At 37.6% G+C, this 22,999-nt stretch overlaps 2 protein-coding genes across 9 annotated transcripts; one reads left to right on the top strand and one right to left on the bottom strand.

The window, feature by feature from the left end:
• Window positions 1–182: 182 nt before the first annotated feature.
• dusp28 (dual specificity phosphatase 28) lies at window positions 183–2,679 on the bottom strand. Of its 2 annotated transcripts, none has more exons than XM_067403200.1 (3): window positions 2,571–2,679; window positions 1,767–2,369; window positions 183–1,408 (listed from the first exon to the last, which is right to left on the bottom strand). In XM_067403200.1, exons 2-3 carry the CDS (start codon window positions 2,109–2,111, stop codon window positions 1,265–1,267), a joined length of 489 nt encoding a protein of 162 aa, XP_067259301.1. In that variant the 5' UTR covers window positions 2,112–2,369; window positions 2,571–2,679; the 3' UTR covers window positions 183–1,264. The 2 variants fall into 2 exon arrangements, with proteins under 2 accessions (XP_067259301.1, XP_067259302.1); XM_067403201.1 differs by having other exon boundaries at window positions 2,575–2,671.
• Window positions 2,680–3,046: 367 nt separating this feature from the next.
• wdr33 (WD repeat domain 33) lies at window positions 3,047–21,731 on the top strand. Of its 7 annotated transcripts, XM_067404680.1 has the most exons (23): window positions 3,458–3,929; window positions 6,365–6,587; window positions 6,678–6,746; window positions 6,837–6,941; window positions 7,137–7,232; window positions 7,339–7,490; window positions 8,989–9,086; window positions 11,783–11,909; window positions 12,534–12,688; window positions 12,773–12,851; window positions 12,979–13,089; window positions 13,396–13,490; window positions 13,579–13,665; window positions 13,772–13,911; window positions 14,035–14,187; window positions 14,307–15,065; window positions 15,176–15,239; window positions 16,032–16,284; window positions 18,432–18,503; window positions 20,088–20,233; window positions 20,322–20,423; window positions 21,275–21,472; window positions 21,562–21,731. In XM_067404680.1, the coding sequence occupies exons 2-23, from the start codon at window positions 6,384–6,386 to the stop codon at window positions 21,729–21,731; spliced, it is 3,435 nt and encodes a 1,144-aa protein (XP_067260781.1). In that variant the 5' UTR covers window positions 3,458–3,929; window positions 6,365–6,383. The 7 variants fall into 7 exon arrangements, with proteins under 7 accessions (XP_067260779.1, XP_067260781.1, XP_067260777.1 ...); XM_067404678.1 differs by lacking the exons at window positions 3,458–3,929; window positions 20,322–20,423 and adding an exon at window positions 3,047–3,144; XM_067404676.1 differs by lacking the exon at window positions 20,322–20,423 and having other exon boundaries at window positions 3,458–3,607.
• Window positions 21,732–22,999: the final 1,268 nt, after the last annotated feature.

Genomic DNA, 22,999 nt, shown 5'->3' with positions numbered 1-22,999 from the left:
CATACACTTGTCAAGTCTCATACTTTAATTCCTTTATTGGGTAACATAAAAGAGTAATAAATATACTAGACTATACAATATATATATATATATATAGATAGATAGATAGATATATACTATATAGTGTTATTTGAGACATTCTAAAATACAATACAACAGTATATTTGTTAATTGATTTAAGAAATTTGAAAGGATGAACATTAGGAATTTTTATTTAGTTTTTCACTTGACATCAGTGAAATACAACAAAGCATACAATCGCCCCAGAAAATAAATAAAATACTACTGCGATAACAGTTAGCAGGATAATGTATAATTGTAGTGTTTCTAACAATTTGGAGGTTTTCTAGGTTTGTTAAAAGGACACTTGTGTGTCACGATCACAGTCTGTTCCTGTTCACTCCGGACTCCATTTCCCATAATCCTCCCTGTCAATCACATGCACTCACTCCACCAATCACCTGTTGCCACATACAGTCATGCACACTCCACACTAATCACTTCAACCAGCTGCAGATAATTACCAGGACTATAAAGGACTTCCACACACACCACCTCACCGCGAAGTATTGTTAACTGCTGTTGCAATTCCGAGCGTTCCTGTCTGCCTGTTTTGCTGTTACCGGTCCTGCTTGTTCCCTGTTTATTGACCCGTTGCTGCCTGTCCTGACCCCTGCTTTGTATACCGACCTGTGAGTGATATCTGACAGTCCCGACCTCTGCCTGTACCTGGATTACGATTCTGTCTACCCTCTGCTGTACCTGCTTGCTCCTGATTGACCCTGCCTGTACGACCACGCTTACATTTAATAAAACGCTGCACTTGGATCCCCTGCCTGAGTCTCCATTCACAACATTGTGGCAGAAAAATCCTTAATCTTAATCTTAACCTTAATCTAGCCTTAATAACCTAAGGCCTGGTTTCACAGACAGGGCTTATAGCAAGCCAGCACTAGGCTTCAGTTAAATTAGGACATTTAAGTAGCTTTTAAAAATGTGCCTTAAAGAAATATTACTGGTACATCTTGAGACAAAACAATGGCACTGACATATTTTAAGATATGTCAGTGCAAGTTAATTAAAAAATATATTACATTTAAAATTTAAAAATGCAAATAAATGTCATAACCTGAGCATAATAATTTAAGGCACATATGCTTACGTAAAGAGATTGATCATTTGCAGCAGGCTTGAACAGTGAAGGCCTTAGCTATTATCAAGCATTATATCAACAGGTCTAGCTCTGAAGGTTGAGAATGTAGTGTCAGAAAATGTTGGTATAAAGTTGAGGAGAAGGGTTGGATCTGCGGCTGGCTGACCTCCTGATCTTCAGCTCCTGTTCATACCGCTCCAGCTGAGTCCAAAATCCTGGGTTGGGCTCAACAACTGATCGGGCACGTTTTACTACCTGATAGAACAAATAAGAATTACAGAAGCGCTAAAACACACTATATTCCAGCATAAAAATCCAAAATATTGTGGTTTTCCATTATCAATTATGCTAATATTAACAGAGATTATGATGTGAGTGATGAATATGCTTGATGTTCTGTGGCTGCCTTTGTTAGTGCAAAATATACTATATTAATGTTTTTTTTTTGTACATTGCTGCCTATATGTCTGCTTTTCTTTAATACTATATAAACCAAGAAAATATCAACAACAAAATATACAAAATAAATAAATAAATAAAAACACAAACTGCATATCCTGACTAGAACTGTTTGATATCAGAATTAAATTTGACATATAAACACTATTCATACCTGGAAGGCGTCTGTTAGGGTGAGACCCTGTTGCTTCATTAAATAAGCCACACAGACAGTAGCTGAACGACTGCGTCCATTCTTACAGTACACAATGGTGCGCCCTCCCCTTTCTGCCTCGCTTGCTATGGCATCAGCACAGCGATCAAAATGCTTGTACAGGTCTTCATTAGGGTCATCATAGACAGGTACACGCAATGTGCTGACCCGCATTGAGGGAAAGGGTTGCTGCTTTGACACATTGATACATAAAGTGACCGCCTCCTTCTGGAGGAGATCATTGTTACAGGCTGACCGGGCATTACTGATTAGCAGACAGTCTGTAACTGTGCTCAACTGCAGCATTTCTCACTATATGCCAGCATATATGACTATATATTTGTGTATGTATCTTGAAAAAACATCATAAGTTATGAATGACCATCATAATCACAGATCCACTGAGTCCCAAATTATGTTTTATATATTACGTTCTGTAAATACTAGTGTTATTATAACAGATGCATATGTGAGATACTAAATTATTATATATAGCTACTGCATCAGCAAGGGGAAGGGTCAGATGATTCACCTTAATGCCATTACACTGACAAGTATGGTGAGCTGTTGATTAAAACAGAAGAGAACAATATCTGTTTAGAACAAACACATGCAAAAGTAATAAATAATAAATGGAACAACGATTTTGTAAAGTAAGTTAAATGTACAGTAGCCATTCAAAATGGTAACTGGGCATGCTCAGCCTTTAACCCTCATTCAAAACACGATATAAACATTAAAATCAGATTAGGAAACCATTCTGACCTACAGATTGAGTGTAGGGATGATCCTCGAAGCGGATGTGTCAGAGACTCATCATTCTCGCTATCACAAAAGTCCCTATGGCAAGGAAAACGTCAACGTGCTGTGAACGCACATGCAGCTAACTGACCCCGCCCATTCAACTGTCAATCATCTCGACCCCCACCCACCCACCCATGACCAGTGTGCTAGTAGGATTAAAATAGCTCTGAAATCTAAAAGCTTGACAACCAGCTGAACCAATCTAATATTTATGCCTATTCTGCTGACGTTCTATCGATGAAAAACTGTTTAGCCTTCACAGTCCGGTAATTCAATAATCAAATAATTTATTTTTATCCGAAGTTGTACCTCGGATTTGTTGGTAATAGTGTACTGAGATAAGGAAATGTATATAAAGTATAAATAAAATCTGTTTATTTATAAGAATCGGAGCGTAGCGCCACCTAATGGACTGCGCATTCCGAGTTTAAAGGAATAATTTCCATTCATTGTCATTGTATGTAAAACCCTCATGTTCCTTTTATTTTATTTTAACAGAAGAAAGAAAATCGTATGCGTTTAGAATGACCTGAGAGTGAGTAGATGATGACAGAATCTTTTTTGGGTTACTGGTAAACTAACCAAATAAACAATCAAAGACTAAATAAATGAGCAATAATAGGTAGTAGTAGTAGTGAAAATAGTACTTATTATAAATAATACGTAGTGTGTATCATCCTCGCTATCTCAATACATTATGTGTGTGTGTATATATATAATATATATATATATATATATATATGTGTGTATATAATGTATTGTTTGACTGTCGGGTGAATAAACATGCCGTGACGCAGTACTCCCGCCGATACGTCTGACGTCATGACGTCGTTTCGGAGCTCTAAGCAGCGAAATGAGAGGAAGCCTCGAGATGGAGGCAGGGGGTGATTTAATGCAAAAAATAGCAAATTGACGCGCAATTTAGAGACAGTTGACATTTTATTTTCAGAAAGAGACTGCAACAGTCTCCACAAGGAAGAATCGTGTGTTGAATATAGGTAAATAGACTCGGTCAGCACTGGATATTTTTGGTGAGTTTCTCAAGTATTGACCGGGCGCCATTTAAACACGCTGTGCGGGAGACAGGAAAGTAATAACCGCTCTCAAAAAGCCAGCTCACAATTATTTGCTTCAGTGGACAGATTCTGCTCTCAAATAAACGCTTATTTTAAGGAGATTCTATGCTCATTCTGGTAGACGGTGGAAATGTGCCCTGTTTGTGAGGGCCTGTGGTAGCGTCAGGTATTGTTTGTTAGCTGGCTAACTGCTAACAGACCTCGAACTGAAGAGACATTTACAACCTCGAGCAAGAGATTACAGGTATAAATTATGCATCAACCGCCAATTCACGTTTTGTTTTAGTGTCTGCATATATTTGACTCATGTTTATTGGTTTAAGCTAAATATATTTGTAATTGAGGTCTGTTATCAATGCGGGTCGTAACGCCACCTAAAGAAAAGACATGAAACTAACTAAATGTTTTACTGGTAACGTTATTCACAAACCAATGTTACCCAAGGAACTGAAGATTTTTTTTTCACATTTACAACGCTTTAAATCAACTCGGAATATATTTGCGAAAAGGCTATTGGATAAACAATTGCCAAAGTTTACTCTTAAAAATAGTTGAAGTGAAATAAAAAAATTTTTTATATATATATATATATATATATATATATATATATATATATATATATATATATTAAAAAAAAAAAATTTATTTCACTTCAACTATTTTTAAGAGTAAACTTTGGCAATTGTTTATCCAATAGCGTTTTCGCAAATATTTTCCGAGTACACATACATGTACGTACTGGCCAAATATCAAAATACACGTTTAGTCATACAGATGTTAGTGTTCTCACTTTCATCCTGTCTAAGTATTTTTTTTTTTTTTATCATTATCCTTTGTGTTAATGGAGGGACTGATTACTTGTATGCAGAAGAACTGGGTTCTGATTTAATTTGTCGTGTCATTATATGTATAACAATCCACTGGATGATGCACAATATGCTGCGTAAATTTCTTGGTCTCTGTGAGGGTGAATTTTTTTTTTTTTTTTTTCACAATCATTTGCACAGGCTTTAAATAGTTAGGGTACTACAGGACAGTGCTTCGCATATGGTTTTGGTTCAGGATGCAGATTTTCCTATTGCACATCGAATGGTGATAGAACACACTTGTGACCCAGTTATTACTGTTTCAGGAGGGTCAACAGCTATAGACAAAGAAAGGGTACAGAATGGGATTGACTTAAGCCATCCTGACCATGGCACAGTTTTGTTGACACAAAATGATATATTACTAAGTTAAATACATTTTGTCCTATAATGTTTACTTGTTCTTTTTTTCCCTCAGAAGCCTGTTCCTAGACATCAGCAGTATTATTCACTCTTTTAACATAGACCAGTTTTATCAGTACAGTAATCTTCCCTTATAGTAGCTGCTTGACCACAGTCAGTTCTGATGGCGGCTTAACAGGGTTTATTTTTAAATGTTTACCAGAGTTGTCATTTGTTTTGAGAAAAGTTATCCATCACATCCACAGTACTTTTTGTATTGAGAAAAGTAATCAATCACATATTTTCTTTTTGTGTGAATTACATCAAGAAATTGACCTATGTGGTATTAGGAACTCAAAACAAAAAGTTACAGAATGCAATATCTGCATTTTAGGAGTGTTAAGAATAATTGCCAACATTAGGACACAGATTATTACACACTCTCTTTATTACATACTAATTAAAACAGAAGCATTTACTTAAAATCACAGATAAATGTATCATCTGGTACTATTAGGATAACCAAATAGTGATTGATACCATTAAAAAAAAAAAAAGTTCTGATGTAATTCCAACTTTGTGTGTGCACTGTTGTATTTTTTATTTTTTTTTAATGGGCATCTGAATGGGCACTACTACTATTCAGACTACATACTATTCATTGATAATAATGGTTTTAACTGGAGGATGTTTTTAATGATTGTGAATTTTTATTATTTGAAAGAATATGACTGTACTAATACTAGGATTTTTCAGTTTGTGCTGCTTTCTTAGGGCACATTTAAAAGTTGTAAAGGGTAAATGTCTGTTGATGACCGTTTCAAGTTATACATTCCTAAAATGGAACCAAAACCAGATTCTGTTTCAGTTAATCAGGATTTAATGTGATTCCAGATACTCAACACCAACAAACATTGATGTTATTTCTCTGACGTAAAATAAGTAGAATTATCCTGCCCTGGAATAGGTTTCTAAATTCAACTTGGGGTTGCTTTAATATCCCTTGCACCATGCCATAGCTTGCTTTTGGAACAACTTTTTATGGTAACCAATTTATAATAATTAATTTATTTGTAATGATTACAAAGTTGTTACCCTATTTTGTGTACTATTATGCAGATGTAGATATTTGTCTCAAGAACATTTTGTACATTTGATCAGCCTTGGATTTAAAGTTATCAATAACATTGTGCATCAATCTTGAGAGTATTGTACTTTTAACCATAAGTTTGTTTTTACGCTTTCATTGTTTTATTGTGCAAAGCACACGAAGGCAAAAGCACTACTTCAAACCAGTATTACAATAGATCTGTATAATTGTGCTTGAATTTGACATTTGTCTCTTCTGCCTCTTGGTGTGTTAAATTTTACATTTGACCTGTGGAATTGGTTAAGTTTTGTGTCAGTTTAAACTGAGCCAATGTAATAAACCCTAAACTTGTAGTAAATTTCCTTCCCTTCACATCTTCAGGTGTTACAAAACTGTCAACATGGCAACAGATATCGGCTCACCTCCCCGGTTCTTCCATATGCCTCGGTTCCAGCACCAGGCACCTCGTCAGCTGTTCTACAAGAGGCCAGACTTTGCCCAGCAGCAGGCCATGCAGCAGCTCACTTTTGATGGCAAGCGCATGAGGAAAGCTGTCAACCGCAAAACCATTGATTATAATCCATCTGTCATCAGATATCTTGAGGTACATTTCTGACCAAAAAAAAATAAAAAAATAAATTAACTACCAGAAAATAGAACAATCTTTAATAATTAGAAATTTACTGTATTTCAGAATCGATTGTGGCAGAGAGATCATCGAGATTTCCGTGCTATTCAACCAGATGCTGGCTGCTACAATGATGTGAGTGTTTCACTACTACTACTTTGGTTAGGTCTTGAGTGTTTTTCCTTCAAGTTCATATATCCATTAAAACAATTACTTTTCTTGCAGCTCGTTCCTCCAGTTGGTATGCTTAGTAACCCTATGAATGCTGTTACGACAAAGTTTGTCAGAACCTCCACCAACAAAGTTAAATGCCCTGTGTTTGTTGTGCGAGTAAGTGTTGAGCTTGCATTTTAAAAAGTTTGATGCTTGATGAATTGAAATAATTTTTTAATTGAAATAATAAAAATAATTGAAATAAAAATAAAAAGAATTGAAATAATTGAAATAATTTTGCTGTATAACCAACATTCAACCAAATCCATTGGTGGTTCTAAATCTTATTATCCGTTTCTTCCCTTCTTATAGTGGACTCCTGAAGGCAGGCGACTTGTAACTGGTGCCTCCAGCGGAGAGTTTACTTTATGGAACGGGCTCACATTTAACTTTGAGACAATTCTGCAGGTAACCAGAGACCATATTTTCGATTTGTGGCACACCACCTTGCCTTATAACCTCATGAGCTTTCTAAAAGGCTCTTGTTTATTTAACAAATTTTCTATTCTCATAGGCTCATGACAGCCCTGTCAGGGCAATGACCTGGTCTCACAATGACATGTGGATGTTGACTGCCGACCATGGAGGTTACGTGAAGTACTGGCAGTCCAACATGAATAACGTCAAGATGTTCCAGGCTCACAAGGAGGCGATTAGAGAGGCCAGGTCTATACACAATCTACCATTTTCTGTAGTTAACCCAAGCCTGTTACTGGCCCTGCAGTGGCAGGGCTCTGCCTGTAGGGGGCTCTCCTCAGTGCTGTCATTTCTGATATACTCTTCCCTGTGCTGCTCAATGTTCATGTCATTTATTATTGACACGTGTGTGTTGTTGTTGCAACACTGCATTTATTTGTCACCTGTGGCTTATAAGTTATGTATCCTCATCTTTTATATACATAACTACTTTGTACAGAAAAGGTGTATTTTTCACACTTTTAAATAAAGTATTTCCAATTATTTATATTCTAAGGTGATGACACATGCAGTCTAGAATAAATAATAAAAATAAAAAAAAACATGTCCGTTAAAAAGACCCTTGGGGACTAAAGTGTTTGTTGGAAGGGTTTATGGAGCCTCCGTATTGGAGGTGCTGGACTCTTGTCCTTGCGCTGGTGTTATTGTAGGAAACCTACACAACTCAGTTCACAATGGTTTAACAATAGGCCATCAGAGTCTGTGCCACACTTTCAGTCAGCCCCTTAAAACAAGTCTTCCCTAATAAAAATGCTTCCTCAAAATAAAGATTTTTAAGAATAAATAACTCAAATATTGACTTCAATACAACTCTGTGGGTATAACATTTTCATTCACAGTGAAATCTAGGTTTATGTTTCACTGGCAGTCCCTTTCATTTTGTTTACTCAGACACAATGCAGAGCATGTAACGTTCTTTCTGATGCAATAAAATGCAGTTTCACCTACAATATTTAAAAAAAAAAAAAAAAAAAGCCACAAATTTAAATCCATTGTCATCAATTTATACAAATGGCTCATGGGTTGAAGTAAAACAGGCTGAAGAGAGGCTTTTGCTCACTTCAGTGATTCATTTATATATTTTTAAACATGCTTTTAAAAATTGAGTGCATAGGAAGAACATTTGTGCACTGGTTAACACTCGTGCTTCATGGTGTTAGGTGGTGTGATAATTCTGCTTTATTCGTCTGTAGAAATAGGAAAGTAAAGGTGTGTTTTTGGAGGTCAAAAGGGTGAGTTGGTAAACTGAGGCAGGCTCAGTTTTACCAAATGTTTGAAACAGATTGTGTGCCCTCTGGAAGGAAGAGCGCTCTGTGTGGAGATGATGTGTTCAAAACTTACATGATTGTGTTTACTGATCCATCTAGACAAGCACATACCTTTTTATATGCTCATTCCTATTTCTCATGTTGTACGGCAGGGCTCAGAATACAGGGAAATGTGTGGCTAGTTTTAAGTATTGCAATCATTTTTGCTTGTGTGCTGTCTATGAGCACCCCACATACTTTTTTTGTTTAAATTAGAGATGCATTAAAGCGAATATGATAGGACTATAGAGTGAGCTGTCTGCTAAGGAGATGGATGGTTCCTTGTCAGATCAACTCAAAGGGCCCCTGTAAGATGTCCACCTCACAGAGAACTGCTATGTTATCCTTCATTGTTGATTCTCTCCCTGCTGTGTCTTCAGTTTCTCTCCTACGGATAATAAATTTGCCACTTGCTCTGATGATGGAACTGTACGCATCTGGGACTTTCTGCGCTGTCATGAGGAAAGAATTCTGAGAGGTATGTTATATAAGATGTGGGGATATTCACAAACGCTTTCTTATGAACAAAATGACACTGTCATCTGGGTTCACAAACACAGGTATTCACATTGTCTTTCACACAAATCTACACACTTTATCATGGGCTGTCAGTATCAGTTTTCCTGTTCTTGCATATTTTTTTATATTTTTTTAGCAGTTTTCATGGGTTTGCAATTTAAATAATTATTAAACCTTGTGTTTTAAGATTATAACTAATATTTTACTGATAGATTTTTTTTATAGTGTTTATTAATGTTAAAAAAAACATTGTTTTCTCTGTTAATAGTGCTTTGTATCGTTTTTTTTAGCAGTGATTTTATTTTCTTGTGGAAATTTAATGCACATAAATATGGGAAAACGTTTTTGCTTTCTGTGTATGAGCATTTTATTGCGTGTTATCTTTATTGTTCCTTCCAATCTATGTATGTATATATACATTTCTGCAAACTGTTGCATCTAATAAGCCTGTGTTTTATGTATTATAATCTTGTGTACTGAACATTAATAATGCAGTGCACTATTGCTGTAGTACTGCTGCCAAACAATCTAAAACATTTGCAGTAGAAACGTTTAGATATCTTTTCTAAAATATTTTTGTTTCCAATCTAGTGATGATCAGTTACCTTAAAAATCTAACCTTTTTTCCTATGACAAAAGATTCTCATAGTTCAACAGAATTACCATTAAACCGTCTCTCATCACAAATAGTATTGAAAGCCACACTCTAGTACAGAATCAATATTAAATTAGCATATAGCCTTTCCAAACTGTCACTTGCCTGAATTTAAAAATAATTGTTCCTTCTGGCATGATTTGAAATATCTGTTTTTATTACAATGTAGTGAAGATGAGGTATTTGTCTCTTTCAATACTAACAACATACTCATTTATGTATGTGAGACATATAACCTGACCTGTCACCATTTAAAAAAAAAAAAAAATTCCACCATAAATGCACAGATGTCATTACATGAATATTCTTATTTTTTAAAAAAGTAATAAATCTGAAGACATGCAATACCTTAAAAAAACTACCTTAAAAGCCATTAGTTGACAAATGACTGGTGGGATTTGTGGGTTTTAGTTTTAGTTTGTATTTATTGTTGTTTTTAATATTCAGCTCAATAACAGTACCACTCCTTTCCATCTCAAATGTTATCTCAGACAAAAGTTTGTTTGTTTGTTTGACATTTTTTTTCTCCCCATGAGGAAAACTGCTTATAAATCAAAATAAATATGATGTTTATTGAAAATGTAAAAACGCAGAAAGTTATCTGTGATGGGGTACAGTTAGGGTTAGGGGATATAATAGACAGTTTGTACAGTATAATAATTTTCTATGTGAAGTCCCCACAAAAAATGAGTGTGTGTGTGTGAGAGAGAGAGGGGGGGAGGTTGGGAGTAATGCAATGAATTTATGTGATTGGGTGTGGAAGATTTGTGATAAAATAAAACATTAAAAAACAAGTTGTGCTTAATGTTAGTTTTAATTATTATTTATTTTTTTGTGCATTAGTAACAGACATGCAGAAAGCAAACTTTGCTGTTTTGCTTTGTTGATTTGGGGTTATTAGGTGCAGGTTTAAAAATTGTAACCTTTTGTCCTTTTAACAACTCAAGCCGAGTAGTTTGTGGTCAAATATTTCAACCTCTCAAAATGCATATATTCTTTCATGCTAGTTTGCTGGAACGTAGTTTGAAATTTGCATCCATGTGCACTCCATTAGGGTACCTGTTGAGCCAGAGACAAAGTGCCCTGAAATTTAACATTAAGTAAATAGAAGATATTATTTTCACCCAATTTATGTTCTCCTTATGATTGAAATAACAATGAATTAAAGCAGCTGTCAATTTAGTAGAAAAATGTTCAGACTTAGGACTGTAATCAAATAATAGTACTGCATGAAAATGTGAATAGCATAGGTTTTATACATTGTAAGACCTTTCACAATATATAAAATCTCCATGTTTTTTGTTTCCAAATGCTACATGTCCTTCAGCTATGGCACTGGTCCCAGTTGCAGTGATCTGGAATGTGCCTGATTTGTATCAACAATAGAAATAGGACTCATGCTTTTTTTTTTCTTTTTCTTTTTATAGTTATTTTTAAATGGATCTCACTGATTTGCATAAAAACAGAACACGCATTCTTTCACAACAGATATTTTCACTCTGTTTAACTAGGCTTTCTTCCTTTTCCTCATGTTTGTGCAAATACACAAGTGTTTATTCATCTCTGTCAACTAAAAATACAGCTATTAAGGATGCATGCAGCTTAATTATTCTGAGCAATGTGTTTGTCACAATCACATGATGCGCTTTTTAAAATAATGCTTTTATTTGATAGTCAAAGTAACTTATTTGTCATTTTGAGTTTTACGAAATTTATTATTTTGCTATTTCAGTGGCATGTGACTTGATTAATAATGGAGTTTAAGCCAATAAAACATTTTGCTGGCTGTTACTTAGGCTGGCTTTGCCTATTATAGATTTGTAATAAAATATAATGCCATATGATGCATATAATGTAATGCTTAATTTATGATCAAAAGTAATAAAAGTGTTACTCTTGCGTAACATAATATTTCTCTAAAAATATAAAACGAAAAATATGTGCAAATACATGTTTGTTTTTGTGTCACAAACTCATTCAGAACCTATTTGTGTTTCCAGGTCATGGAGCAGATGTGAAGTGTGTTGATTGGCATCCCACAAAGGGCTTGGTGGTGTCCGGCAGCAAAGACAGCCAGCAACCTATCAAATTTTGGGACCCAAAGACTGGACAAAGTTTGGCAACACTGTAAGTTAGTGTAGTGGCAGAAGTCAGTCTTTGTCTCTGAAGAAAGTTCTCGAGTCAGGAGTTCCAGGTGGCAAAAGAAGAGACTATTTTTTCATGCAAAAATAGCCAAGATGCCAGTTGATCATCTAACAATTTCACTCAAAACTCTCATTCATATAAAGTCTCTTCCAACTTGTTTACACTTTGCTCAACCAATGGTCATTTGTTAGGTTATCTTAAAATGTTATTAGTCCATCCCAAAATAACAGGTGCACATCTTAATCTTTCTTGCATGAACACTCCTACACTTATCTCAACATCAAAAATATTTCCTAAAGGGAGACACACAGTACACTCTGACCTGAGGCTTTTTCTGAGGGCTTCTGAATATTACACTGTAGAGTGAGAAATGAAACATTTCCTATATGTTTAATGAAATACCAGTTAAGAAATATACAAAGTTAGCAGACCACTGTGAGACACGAAAATCACGTAATCTTTGTACCATGCACAAATTGTTCGACAAGTGCTACGGAGAGGTATTCAGCTATTTAACTATAAAAATGATTGTTGATGCTAAAGTGTTGGAGTACTTAAGTTAATTTAAGTGGGGCTATTAATCTTTCTGTTGTGTTTTGTCCTCAGACATGCACATAAAAACACAGTCATGGAGGTGAAGTGGAACCTCAATGGCAACTGGCTGTTGACAGCGTCACGTGACCATTTATGCAAACTGTTTGACATCCGCAACCTCAAAGAGGAGCTACAGGTTTTTAGAGGACACAAGAAAGAAGCCACAGGTATTACAATCCTAATGAGAATGTTTTTGAATGGCTCTGTGCTGGTGAAGCAGTGTGTTATATACTTATATTTTTTGGTTGCAGCTGTAGCCTGGCACCCAGTTCATGAAGGCCTGTTTGCCAGTGGAGGTTCTGATGGATCGCTGCTATTCTGGCATGCAGGGTAAGCTATGTTCACATCCTCTCTGTTCCATATATTCATATGTGGTAGCTTTAGTCAAAATTGAATACTTTGTAGAGTAGTTTTTAACTTTGTTATTTGACGGCTAATGTGGTAAATATTTTGCTAGTGTGGAGAAAGAAGTGGGAGGAATGGAGATGGCTCATGAAGGAATGATCTGGAGTTTAGCCTGGCATCCACTGGGCCACATCTTGTGTTCTGGGTCTAATGACCACACCAGGTGAGTGAGTGTAACAAAACTTTAATGTGGTTGACCAAATGTGTCTATTAGGGTTGTTTACCAAAATTTCAGTTACCAAGACCAGTATAATTTCACAATTCTCAATAAGTTTGTTACAAGATTTTGTTACAGTTTTTGTTGCAGCAAAAAAAAATGACATGCTATTTACTGCACTTATTTATACTCAGATTTTAATACATCAATAAATTAAACAAATTCCATGCAGTTAAGTGAACATTCAGAAACTAATAAATTAAAATCCAGTTTGTATAGATTTAGCTTATTGCTCTGCAATCACTCCCTCAGCAAATTTTGGACAAGGAATCGGCCAGGGGACAAGATGCGGGACAGATACAATCTGAACTTGTTGCCTGGAATGTCAGAAGATGGGATGGAATATGGTTAGTATTCCTTGACCTCTTGAAATTTAGAAGCCCTATAAAGTATGTACATATGAATTCATAATGTTTTATCTTGGGGTAATTCTAGATGACATAGAGACCAATAGTGTTGCCGCCATTCCTGGCATGGGGATCCCAGAACAACTGAAGGCTGCTATGGAACAAGAACAAACTGGTTAGCACACACATACATGGTCATAGTCAATATTTATTGATATATTTATTGTAGTCATGTATAGGTAATTAGTTGGTTATTTGATAATTGGTGTTGATGTGCTTAGGAAAAGAGATGGCAGCAGAGCCTGAGATGAGCATCCCAGGGCTGGACTGGGGAATGGAAGAGGTCATGCTGAAGGACCAAAAAAAGCCCCCGACTAAGAAAGTTCCCTATGCAAAACCCATTCCAGCTCAGTTTCAACAGGTCGGTGTGATCAGCTTATACATACATTTTGGCAGCACTGCCAGACATACTGTGGTTTTGATCTTGTGGATACATTATAATTTGGCTAGTTGTGTGTCCCTCACTTTTTATTTAATTCAATAGGCCTGGGCAGAGAATAAGGTTCCAGCAATGCCTCCTGGAGAGGTTCCAAAGGAAAGGAAGGATGAGAAGAAAGTAGATGGCAAGAAGAAGACGCAAGCAGAGATTGAGCAGGAAATGGCTGCCCTTCAGTATACAAACCCAATGTTGCTTGAGGTCAGCATATATGCTTACATGTAGAGCTTTAGCATTGTGCTGTAAAACTGTGAATCATCACTGTTTTGTCTATCAACACTGGTTAATTCATTTGGTAAAGTAATTCTTTTTGTCTATAGCAACTAAAGATTGAGCGAATGGCACAATTACAAGAACAGGGAATGCCTCCCCCTGCTGGACAGTCAGGGCCAGTGCCGCCCTTTCCAGGTCAGGGTGGTCCGATGCCCCCTCCAACACAAGGCTTCCCTCAATCCATGCCTCTACAACAAATGCCGCACAACATGCCTCCAGTGGGACCAGGTGGAATACCTGGTCCATTCATTCCTCCAGGCCAAATGGGTCCACCCGGACCTATGCACCAGGGTCCTCCTCCACAGGGCATGATGGGACCTCCAGACATGCATGGACCTCCACGTCATCCTGGCCCTCACAGGAACATGGGACCCCAGGGTCCTCCTGGCATGCCGCCTGGCCCCAGAGGTATGCAAGGACCTCCTCTTGGAGGAATGCCCCCAGGTTCTGTTGGATCTCCAGGCAATATGATGGGACCACCACCGCGAGGACAGGGGCCGCCACAGGGAGGTATGATGCATCAGGACATGAGGGGGCCTGTGCCTCATGGAAACATGATAGGCCATCAGGGACCCATGCCAGGGAGTATGATGGGGCCTCCACCCAGGACTCATGGCAGTATGCAGGGCATGGGAAATATGCATGGTATGGGGCCTCCTCCAGGGGGTATGCATGGACCACAAAACAACATGCAAGGGCCACCAGGAAACATGCAAGGACCTCCAGGCAATATGCAGGGCCTTCCACCATATTTGCAAGGCAAACCACCACATATGGGTGATGGAAACCGAGGACAGTTCAACCAGGTGCAGAAACCATTGAAATAAACGCATCCGTGAATGTTTAGGACAAAGAGATGTAACTGAATAAATATCTAAATAGCTTCTATTGCTTAAATTTTATGCATGTCTTTCAGGGACAGAATCCTGGGCCTCAGTCAATGATGCATGGAATGGGACAGCAGGGTCCTAATGGGAAAGGTAATATTCAGCCTTTTGTGGGAAGAAAAGTTACTCATATTAGAGATGCAAGGTTCTGGATAAATTGAGAATCAAGATTGTTTCGAACAGAGATCACGATTCTCCCACGATTCTGAACGGACAACTAAACAAAATAACGCAATTTTACTAGAGGTTTTGACAAAATGTTAATCGCTGCAGTCTATTTAAAATGTTTAATCTGAATTATTTAAAAAGACTTGGTTTAAATGAATGATTCAATGACTCATAAATGCCTCACTTATTTCATTGCTGTATGAATCAGCATTATTGAACAAATCTCAAACCTATGAAATAGATTTTTTAACAACCTTCTGACGTAACACTGTAATGATACAATTGTTATGTGATCATTACTTTCAAAAGGAGCTCTATTTTGATCACTTCTGTAGACATCAGTGTTTTAATCCGAACTATAAACTGTTATCCTAGTATTTCTGTGATTTAATATGAATATTTGTTACAGAAATAATGATACTTTGTGCTTGAAAATACTGTGAAGCTGTTTCATGCCTACACATGAAATGCTTTCTCTGGGTCAGTGGCAGCACCAGCGCAGATTTTAATGTTCTGGTGTGATTTTGTCAAAGGTTTAATAGACACAGACGAATCATTGTCATTTAGGAATGAGAATGTGTGGGTGTTTGAATCAAGATCGCAATCTTTTAATGATTAATTGTGCCGCTCTAACTTATATGCAAGATGGTTTAATCAAAACTAGTATTTGAGAGTTAATAGTGACTTATTTGTGCTCTCCCTGTCTGTTTTTGTCAGGAGATACTCCTCGAGGACCACCTAACCACCACATGGGACCCCCACCAGAGCGACAAGGCCCAGGAGGACCTGGTCAGGGCTCAGATGGAAGCCAGTACTGGGGTGATGATGGGGGTTATCAAGAGGGCTGGAGAAGAGGCCCTGGGGGTCCAGGACAGGAATACTCTGGAGGTCACAGAGGAAGCTCTGGAAGCCAGTGGGAGGGCCAGGAAAGGTTTTCTTCGCATGATGGAGAGTACATGGGACACGACAGGTATGTTTCATTCAGCACAACATGAACTTGTGTAAGCAGATTTTGTTAAATTGCCAGAGGATCAGAATGTGAAATTTGTGTCTGGTGCAGAGGTTGCGTTAGACTTTAACATTGTCCGTCATTTTGATGGACAGGGTCGTAAAAATTCCGTCATATTCTATTAGACTAAACTGTGACGAGATTTCTCGTCGAGGCGAAAAGTAGTCTCGTGATGTTGCCATGACAGAGTGTTAGGATGATTAGGAAAGAATATGCCACCGCTACGTATACATTACGCCTCCACTGTCGTTTTGCTTTGTATTTAAATAAAAAAAAAACATTTAATTCAGTTGGATAACAGACGCCGCCGCTCCATATTTACAGAGTTACGCGCGGTCGTTGAAAGTGAAAGTAAACATAAGCGCGTATTCAAACGCGATCTCAATACCCCGCATTTTGAAAGCGGCTCCCTGATGAATACAGATATCTCTCAATATGAAAGCTATTTTAGGCTGGGCAGTGTAGTTGTAACCATCTCTTAGCTCTGTATCAAAGGAAAATGTGGTCTTACAATGTGGAATAACAGTTTTCTCTTAATCTTATTAAGCACAAACAGTAAGGTTTCATTTGTTAACATTAGTTAATGCACTGTAAACTATGAACTAAAAATTAATGACTAGTTTTATTAACTAACATATATGTTAATAAAATAAACAAAGATTAATAAATACTGTAGCAAATATTTTGCTCATTGTTAGTTGATGTTGGTTAATACATTAATGTTAATAAATGAGACCTTATTGTAAAGTGTTAACATTTTTATTTATACTGTTTTTATTTCTATGATCTGTTTGTGGAAAGGAGATCAGTTAGGAGGTCAAAAGTTGTAAAAGCTCATAAATCATGTTCAGTAAGGTCTGAAGAGACTGAAATCATACAGAAGAGAAGTCAGTCAGTTGAGTTAGTGGAAAAACTTTTACAGTACTTGAGTATTGTTGTCTTTTACTGCATATGATAATTCACATTCAGAAAGTAGAACTGAAATGACATTCATTACAAGATGATTAGTTAAAACATTTCAAATACACCTGCAGAATATTTTTTCTAGTCATGATTTCACCATTGAGGATTTCTTAAAAATAGTGTGTAAAAATCTTCTCGTCTCTCCTCGTGAGATACCCGTCTCTTCACACCCCTAGTAGAAAGCATTTCTTTAAAGTGAATTTCATTTTGTAAAAATTGTATCTTAATTTTAATCAATGTTTCATTAACCAATTGCCTGGATGTAATAAATAAGAAGCAAATATAGCAGAAAATATAATCATGACATGGAGGCGCGGGCGCGATCACTGGTGTGTATTACAGGCTAAATGAACCGAGTGGCTTCTTGACTCACAGACATGAGAAATATATCTACAGAAAGCTTTAAATATCTACTTTAACCAAAACGAAATAATTCAAAACGAAAAGAAATAGGCTACTCTGATTATGTAGACTAAATCGAATGAAGTGCATTCTCTCTCTAGCGCGTTCTTGAGGAGATGATGAGAGTCAATGTCAACTTCATCTTTGCAGCCGACACTGCTTATTAATAAAGTAATGTTTTCTGAATCAATTAAAATGTCTCCTCGCTGTTTTGGTAACATTCATGAGACCAATATCGATTTGTAAATTACAGTCAATCTCTTGGTAGGCTATATGCTGTTTTCAGATGATGATTAAACAGTACATTGTGCGCCTCCCATCCAATAAATCGCAATAGGCTTAACGCTTTGTGTTGCTCTTGATATGGAATAAAAGTCTCACATTTTAAATTCTGTCCATTTCATTAAGAAATTCAAGCAATAAATACCGTTTTGGAGCTCTTTAATGTGGCGTGATAGATCAGCTTCTGGGTACTCGCCTGTGCGTTATCAAACGCATAGCAAAAAGATTTGTGCCAGTTTAATTTTTGTTCTGAATCCAGTGCTCTGCTGCTACATTGGAGCGCACACGCCACCAACTGGACAGGGGTGGGAATTACAGTTACAATTTAAAGTAGATCACCCTGAGTGTAATCTGTCACCATGACAGACGGCCTTCAGATTTTTCCGTCATTGATAAAAAAAATTCCGTCAATGACGGAAAATTTGATTAACGCAACCTCTGGTCTGGGGACATCTTTACAGGTATGATGGGTATGAGGGTTCTGGTGAGGAATTTGACCAGAGGCAGAGACGGCCACCACATGGAGATGATTCGTAAGTGTTGCATGCTGAGATTTATCCAAAAATTAGCTTTACTGTGTTCTGGCAGAAAGAAATAAATACACATTATTCAAAATAATTCTTAAAGGTGCCCTAGAACATTTTTAAAAAAAAAGTCTAAGGTGGCCCCTGAATGTGTCTGTGAAGTTTCAGCTCAAAATACCCCATAGATTTTTTTTTTTATTGATTTTTTTTTTAACTGTCTATTTTGGGCATAATTAGAAATGTGCCAATTCAGGCTGTGGCCCCTTTAATTGCTCGCGCTCTCCGCCCCCTCCCGAGCTCGCGACTCTATCATTGCATAAACAAAGTTCACACAGCTAATATAACCCTCAAATTGATCTTTACAAAGTGTTCGTCATGCATGCGGCATGCATGCGTCCGATTATGTGAGTATTGTTTACTGTTATATTGTTTACATTTGATTCTGAATGAATTTGAGGCTCTGCTCCGTAGCTAATGGCTAATGCTACACTGTTGGAGAGAGTTATAAAGAATAAAGTTGTATTTGAAGTGTTTATGCATTATACAGACTGCAAGTGTTTAATAATGAAAATAGCAACGGCTCTTGTCTCTGTGAATACAGTAAGAAACGATGGTAACTTTAACCACATTTAACAGTACATTGGCAACATGCTAACGAAACATTTAGAAAGACAATTTACAAATATCACTAAAAATATCATAGTTGCGTCCCAAATGACGCACTATACACTATGTACTTGTGCACTATGCATTCATCCATGTAGTGCGTGAATTGTATAAGGTTATTTTGTCATTTAACAACGGAGTACGATCCTCCCTTCCCCTCCACTATGTAATTAAATCTGCGACAGTTGAGTGCACGAAGTGTCCAACATCCCACACTTTGTTTTTTTTCCCTTAATTTAGTGCATCATCCGGGTATTTAAAGTGTACTTTTTCTTTTTGGAATTTTCAGTGTGAACGCACTATGCACTATTTGTACTTAAAAACGTCATAGAATAGTGCACAAGTATGCAAATTGGGACGCACCTCATGATATCATGGATCATGTCAGTTATTATTGCTCCATCTGCCATTTTTCACTATTGTTCTTGCTTGCTTACCTAGTCCGATGATTCGGCTGTGCTGCTCCAGATGTTAATGTCTGCCCTTGTTTAATGCCTTTAATAATGTTGGGAACATGGGCTGGCATATGCAAATATTGGGGGCGTACACCCCGACTGTTATGACTGTTACGGTCGGTGTTATGTTGAGATTCGCCTGTTCTTCTGAGGTCTTTTAAACAAATGATTTATATAAGGAGGAAACAATGGAGTTTGAGACTCACTGTATGTCATTTCCATGTACTGAACTCTTGTTATTTGACTATGCCAAGATAAATTCAATTTTTCATTCGAGGGCATCTTTAAGACTGAAACACTGGACACTAAACTCTGTGGTATGCTTCCTTTTCTGTCTGCCTGTTACGTCTCACACAAAGTCGAGCTTTCATCCATTCAAAGTATACTCTTTTAACCATGATCTGATCTTTGACCAGAATTGTCAACTGATTATCAAATACTTGATTTTTATTGTCTGGCTATGAATGTACAGATATCGGAGGGGTGGCCCAAGTGGACGTGGTGGAATGGGGGGCTTCCAAGATGAGTATGGCGGAGATGAGAGCTTTGATTCCCAAGAAGACATGGGCCAAGGATGGGGAGGTAGAGGAAGACCGCGTGGTGGGCCACCAAGAGGAGGTTAGACCTATTCCATTTACCAGTCCTTGAGCTCACGTTGCGTCCATTAAAACTGAGGTGTCAGGTTTGAACATGACATCTTTCTTAGGTGGTGTAGGAAGAAAGGGGCTTCTCCCAACTCCTGATGATTATCCCTCTCACTATGAAGGAGGAAGAAACCAGGAGGGCTGGGAGGGAGGGCGAGATTCAGGTAGAAGTGCATGAAGGGGATGCCAATAAATGTTCTTGTTGTTGCAGTGCAGTAAGACATGCTTGAGCAAATTCCCATTAATTAAGGCCATAAAGCTGAGTGCACACTAAAATGATTTTAGCCTACATCTGTTTTCACAAACACTTTTTTGAGGTCTGCAACAACAAAAAAGTCAGATCTAAGCCAAATTGTCTGACAGGCCAGTTAGGTGTGTGGATTCCAACATATTATGTGACTTGCCTCAGAAACAAAGACATCTTTTAGTGTAAGCAATGTAGTGAGAGTAGTGACATGAAATTACCAATGAGGAGATGAGAGGATACCATGGGATCTGTTTTATAACATTAAGTATTAGACTAGTAATATGAAATGTAGATGACAACAGGGTTATAGTTTGTGGGCATCCTTTAATCTTACTTAGAATTCTTTATGAAGAATGGAATGCCCTGCCCATGTCTGTCTGAATTGCTCCATTTAATTTCTTTGTTTAGATTAATTTTTCAGCACATAGTAAAAATCAAAACTTACATGGAGCCTAAAACTCCCATTGTGTCAACCACTTGAAAAGAATTTAACTTTTTTTGGATGTTTTCTTGAGAAAACTTATACTATATTTCAAAGCTCTATTCAGGTGGATCTTTTTTGAAACATCATCTACACTGTGTCCACATGTGCTTCAAGACAACAGATGTTGCATAATATTAACAGTAAAGCAGTTTTTTAAAGAATTTTTTTAGGCATCTAGTGTACTCTTGCCGTAAGCTTTATGTAAAAGCATTTGTGGTGTTGCATATTTCAAGCTTAACATCAAAGATCCAATAAAATTCATGTTGGTGTGTATGTGTGTTCAGGTCATGAGAGTTATCGGGATGGTCAGCGGCCAGACCACAGTATGCATGACAGTCCTTCTCCAGCCAGTAGAGAGCGTTCTTCCTCTCTACAGGGAATGGATATGGCCTCGCTGCCACCACGCAAACGGCCATGGCATGACGGACCAGGCACTGGTGATATGGACTCCCCTGGTGCAGTGCCCGATGACAGAGGCACAGGTGAGGGACAGATAAGTGACAATGATTTGTTTACATGTAAAATGCATAATACAGTATTCTGCTTACTAACATTATCCAACTCACCATAGGTCGACCGTCACCAAGAGACGAAGGTGGGTATGGGCCTCCATCACGGGGAGGAAGAGGTGGTTGGGGACGTGGTGGGCCGCCTAACCCAAGTGGTCCTGGTCCCAATGTAGGTCCAAATGCCAGGCGAGGGGCTCAACGCGGCGTTATGCGAGGAGGTCGTGGGCGGTAGTTCTAGTCCCGCCTGCTTCTCTGGGTACAAGGAGGCAAAACCACAATGAGGACAGGGGACAACAAAGAACCACACATAGCTTCAATATCAGCTTCCTTGAGGGTCTGAACAATTATGCAGGCTTGGACATGTGTCTGTAAGCACTTCAGTATAAATCAGCGTGGAACCCTAATTGGTGGCTAAGGCTTAGCTTTTTCTCTATGATGTATCAGATGGAAGGTGGTGGGTACCAGTTATCCAGGGCCAAATGTTTTGGCTTATGATGCCTCTTGCCACCTGCTTGTTGTACTCGTGATACATGGGATTTGTTCTAACCTTACGTCATAGGTAAGAATAATAACTGGGGGCACATTATGGTGTGACAGGAAACATCTCTTGTAATGGACTTAAGTTTGTGGTCCAGGAAACTTTGTGATGCATGGTACAACTCTCTGTAGATGCTAAAGAGATGTCCCTTCCTTGCACTGAGCAGCTGACCTGCTTTGTGAGTCACTTGGACAATGGCAACTGAATTTGTACCAGCACCTGACCCCCCTCTGTCTTTTCTTTTTTTGGCTTAAATGATTCTGATGTATAAAACAAACAAAAAAAACATTGTGTACCATTGAATTCCTCAGTCAGATTCTGTCATTCAGCAAATGCAAGTCAATCTAGGTAAATGCCTGTAGGCATTGTGTCTATTACTAGAGAAAATGTTTTTTTGACTGTTTCGTTCACCCAGTGACTCCAGCGCTGTTTAATTTTTTTTTTTTTTTTTTTGTAAAATAATGGAGATAATCTTTCTGTAACTTTACCAGGCTACTCTGAGAGACGAAGCTGCAGACTTTGTTCCTATGTGTACAGTTTGTCACAAAATTGTCATATTGTTGTCTTTTTTTGTATGAAACCATAATAGAATGTGCAAAATTTATGTAAACTCTCTCTGCTCTTGTCATTACTTTAGTTTCACGCACTCCTTTGTGATTTTTTTCTTACACTGATATGAGGTGGGAGTATCTTTTGGATACTATGTTCCCTACAGAAGTGTAATCACAAGACTGAGATATTTTATTGGTCACATCTTGTTGTGAATTTGCAAGTAAGTTCACAAAACCTCAATTTTCATATGAACTTTGCATGAGCTTACAGTTCCAGTCTGCCACGATTGTATGGGTATGATTGGAAGTCAGTGGGGCAAAAAAGTCTAGCTTGACTGTTCGTTAGTTTCAACCCACCTTTACATGTATTTTTTTTAGCCTTGATTGATTCAGGTGTGTTGTTTAGAGTCG

The sequence above is a fragment of the Chanodichthys erythropterus genome, chromosome 12, assembly GCF_024489055.1.
Source record: "Chanodichthys erythropterus isolate Z2021 chromosome 12, ASM2448905v1, whole genome shotgun sequence".
NCBI lineage: Eukaryota > Metazoa > Chordata > Actinopteri > Cypriniformes > Xenocyprididae > Chanodichthys > Chanodichthys erythropterus.
Note: the sequence above shows the minus strand (reverse complement) of the source record. Positions and strands in the feature narration are given on the sequence as shown.

Bases quoted from the DNA above. Each gene is read 5' to 3' on its own strand.
- dusp28 (XM_067403200.1), bottom strand. From the start codon at position 2,111: ATGCTGCAGTTGAGCACAGTTACAGACTGTCTGCTAATCAGTAATGCC. The intron at 1,409-1,766 runs GTATGAATAGTG...TTGTTCTATCAG, and splicing joins CCCTAACAGACGCCTTCCAG to GTAGTAAAACGTGCCCGATC.
- wdr33 (XM_067404680.1), top strand. From the start codon at position 6,384: ATGGCAACAGATATCGGCTCACCTCCCCGGTTCTTCCATATGCCTCGG. The intron at 7,491-8,988 runs GTCTATACACAA...CTGTGTCTTCAG, and splicing joins GAGGCGATTAGAGAGGCCAG to TTTCTCTCCTACGGATAATA. The intron at 13,666-13,771 runs GTTAGCACACAC...TGATGTGCTTAG, and splicing joins TATGGAACAAGAACAAACTG to GAAAAGAGATGGCAGCAGAG.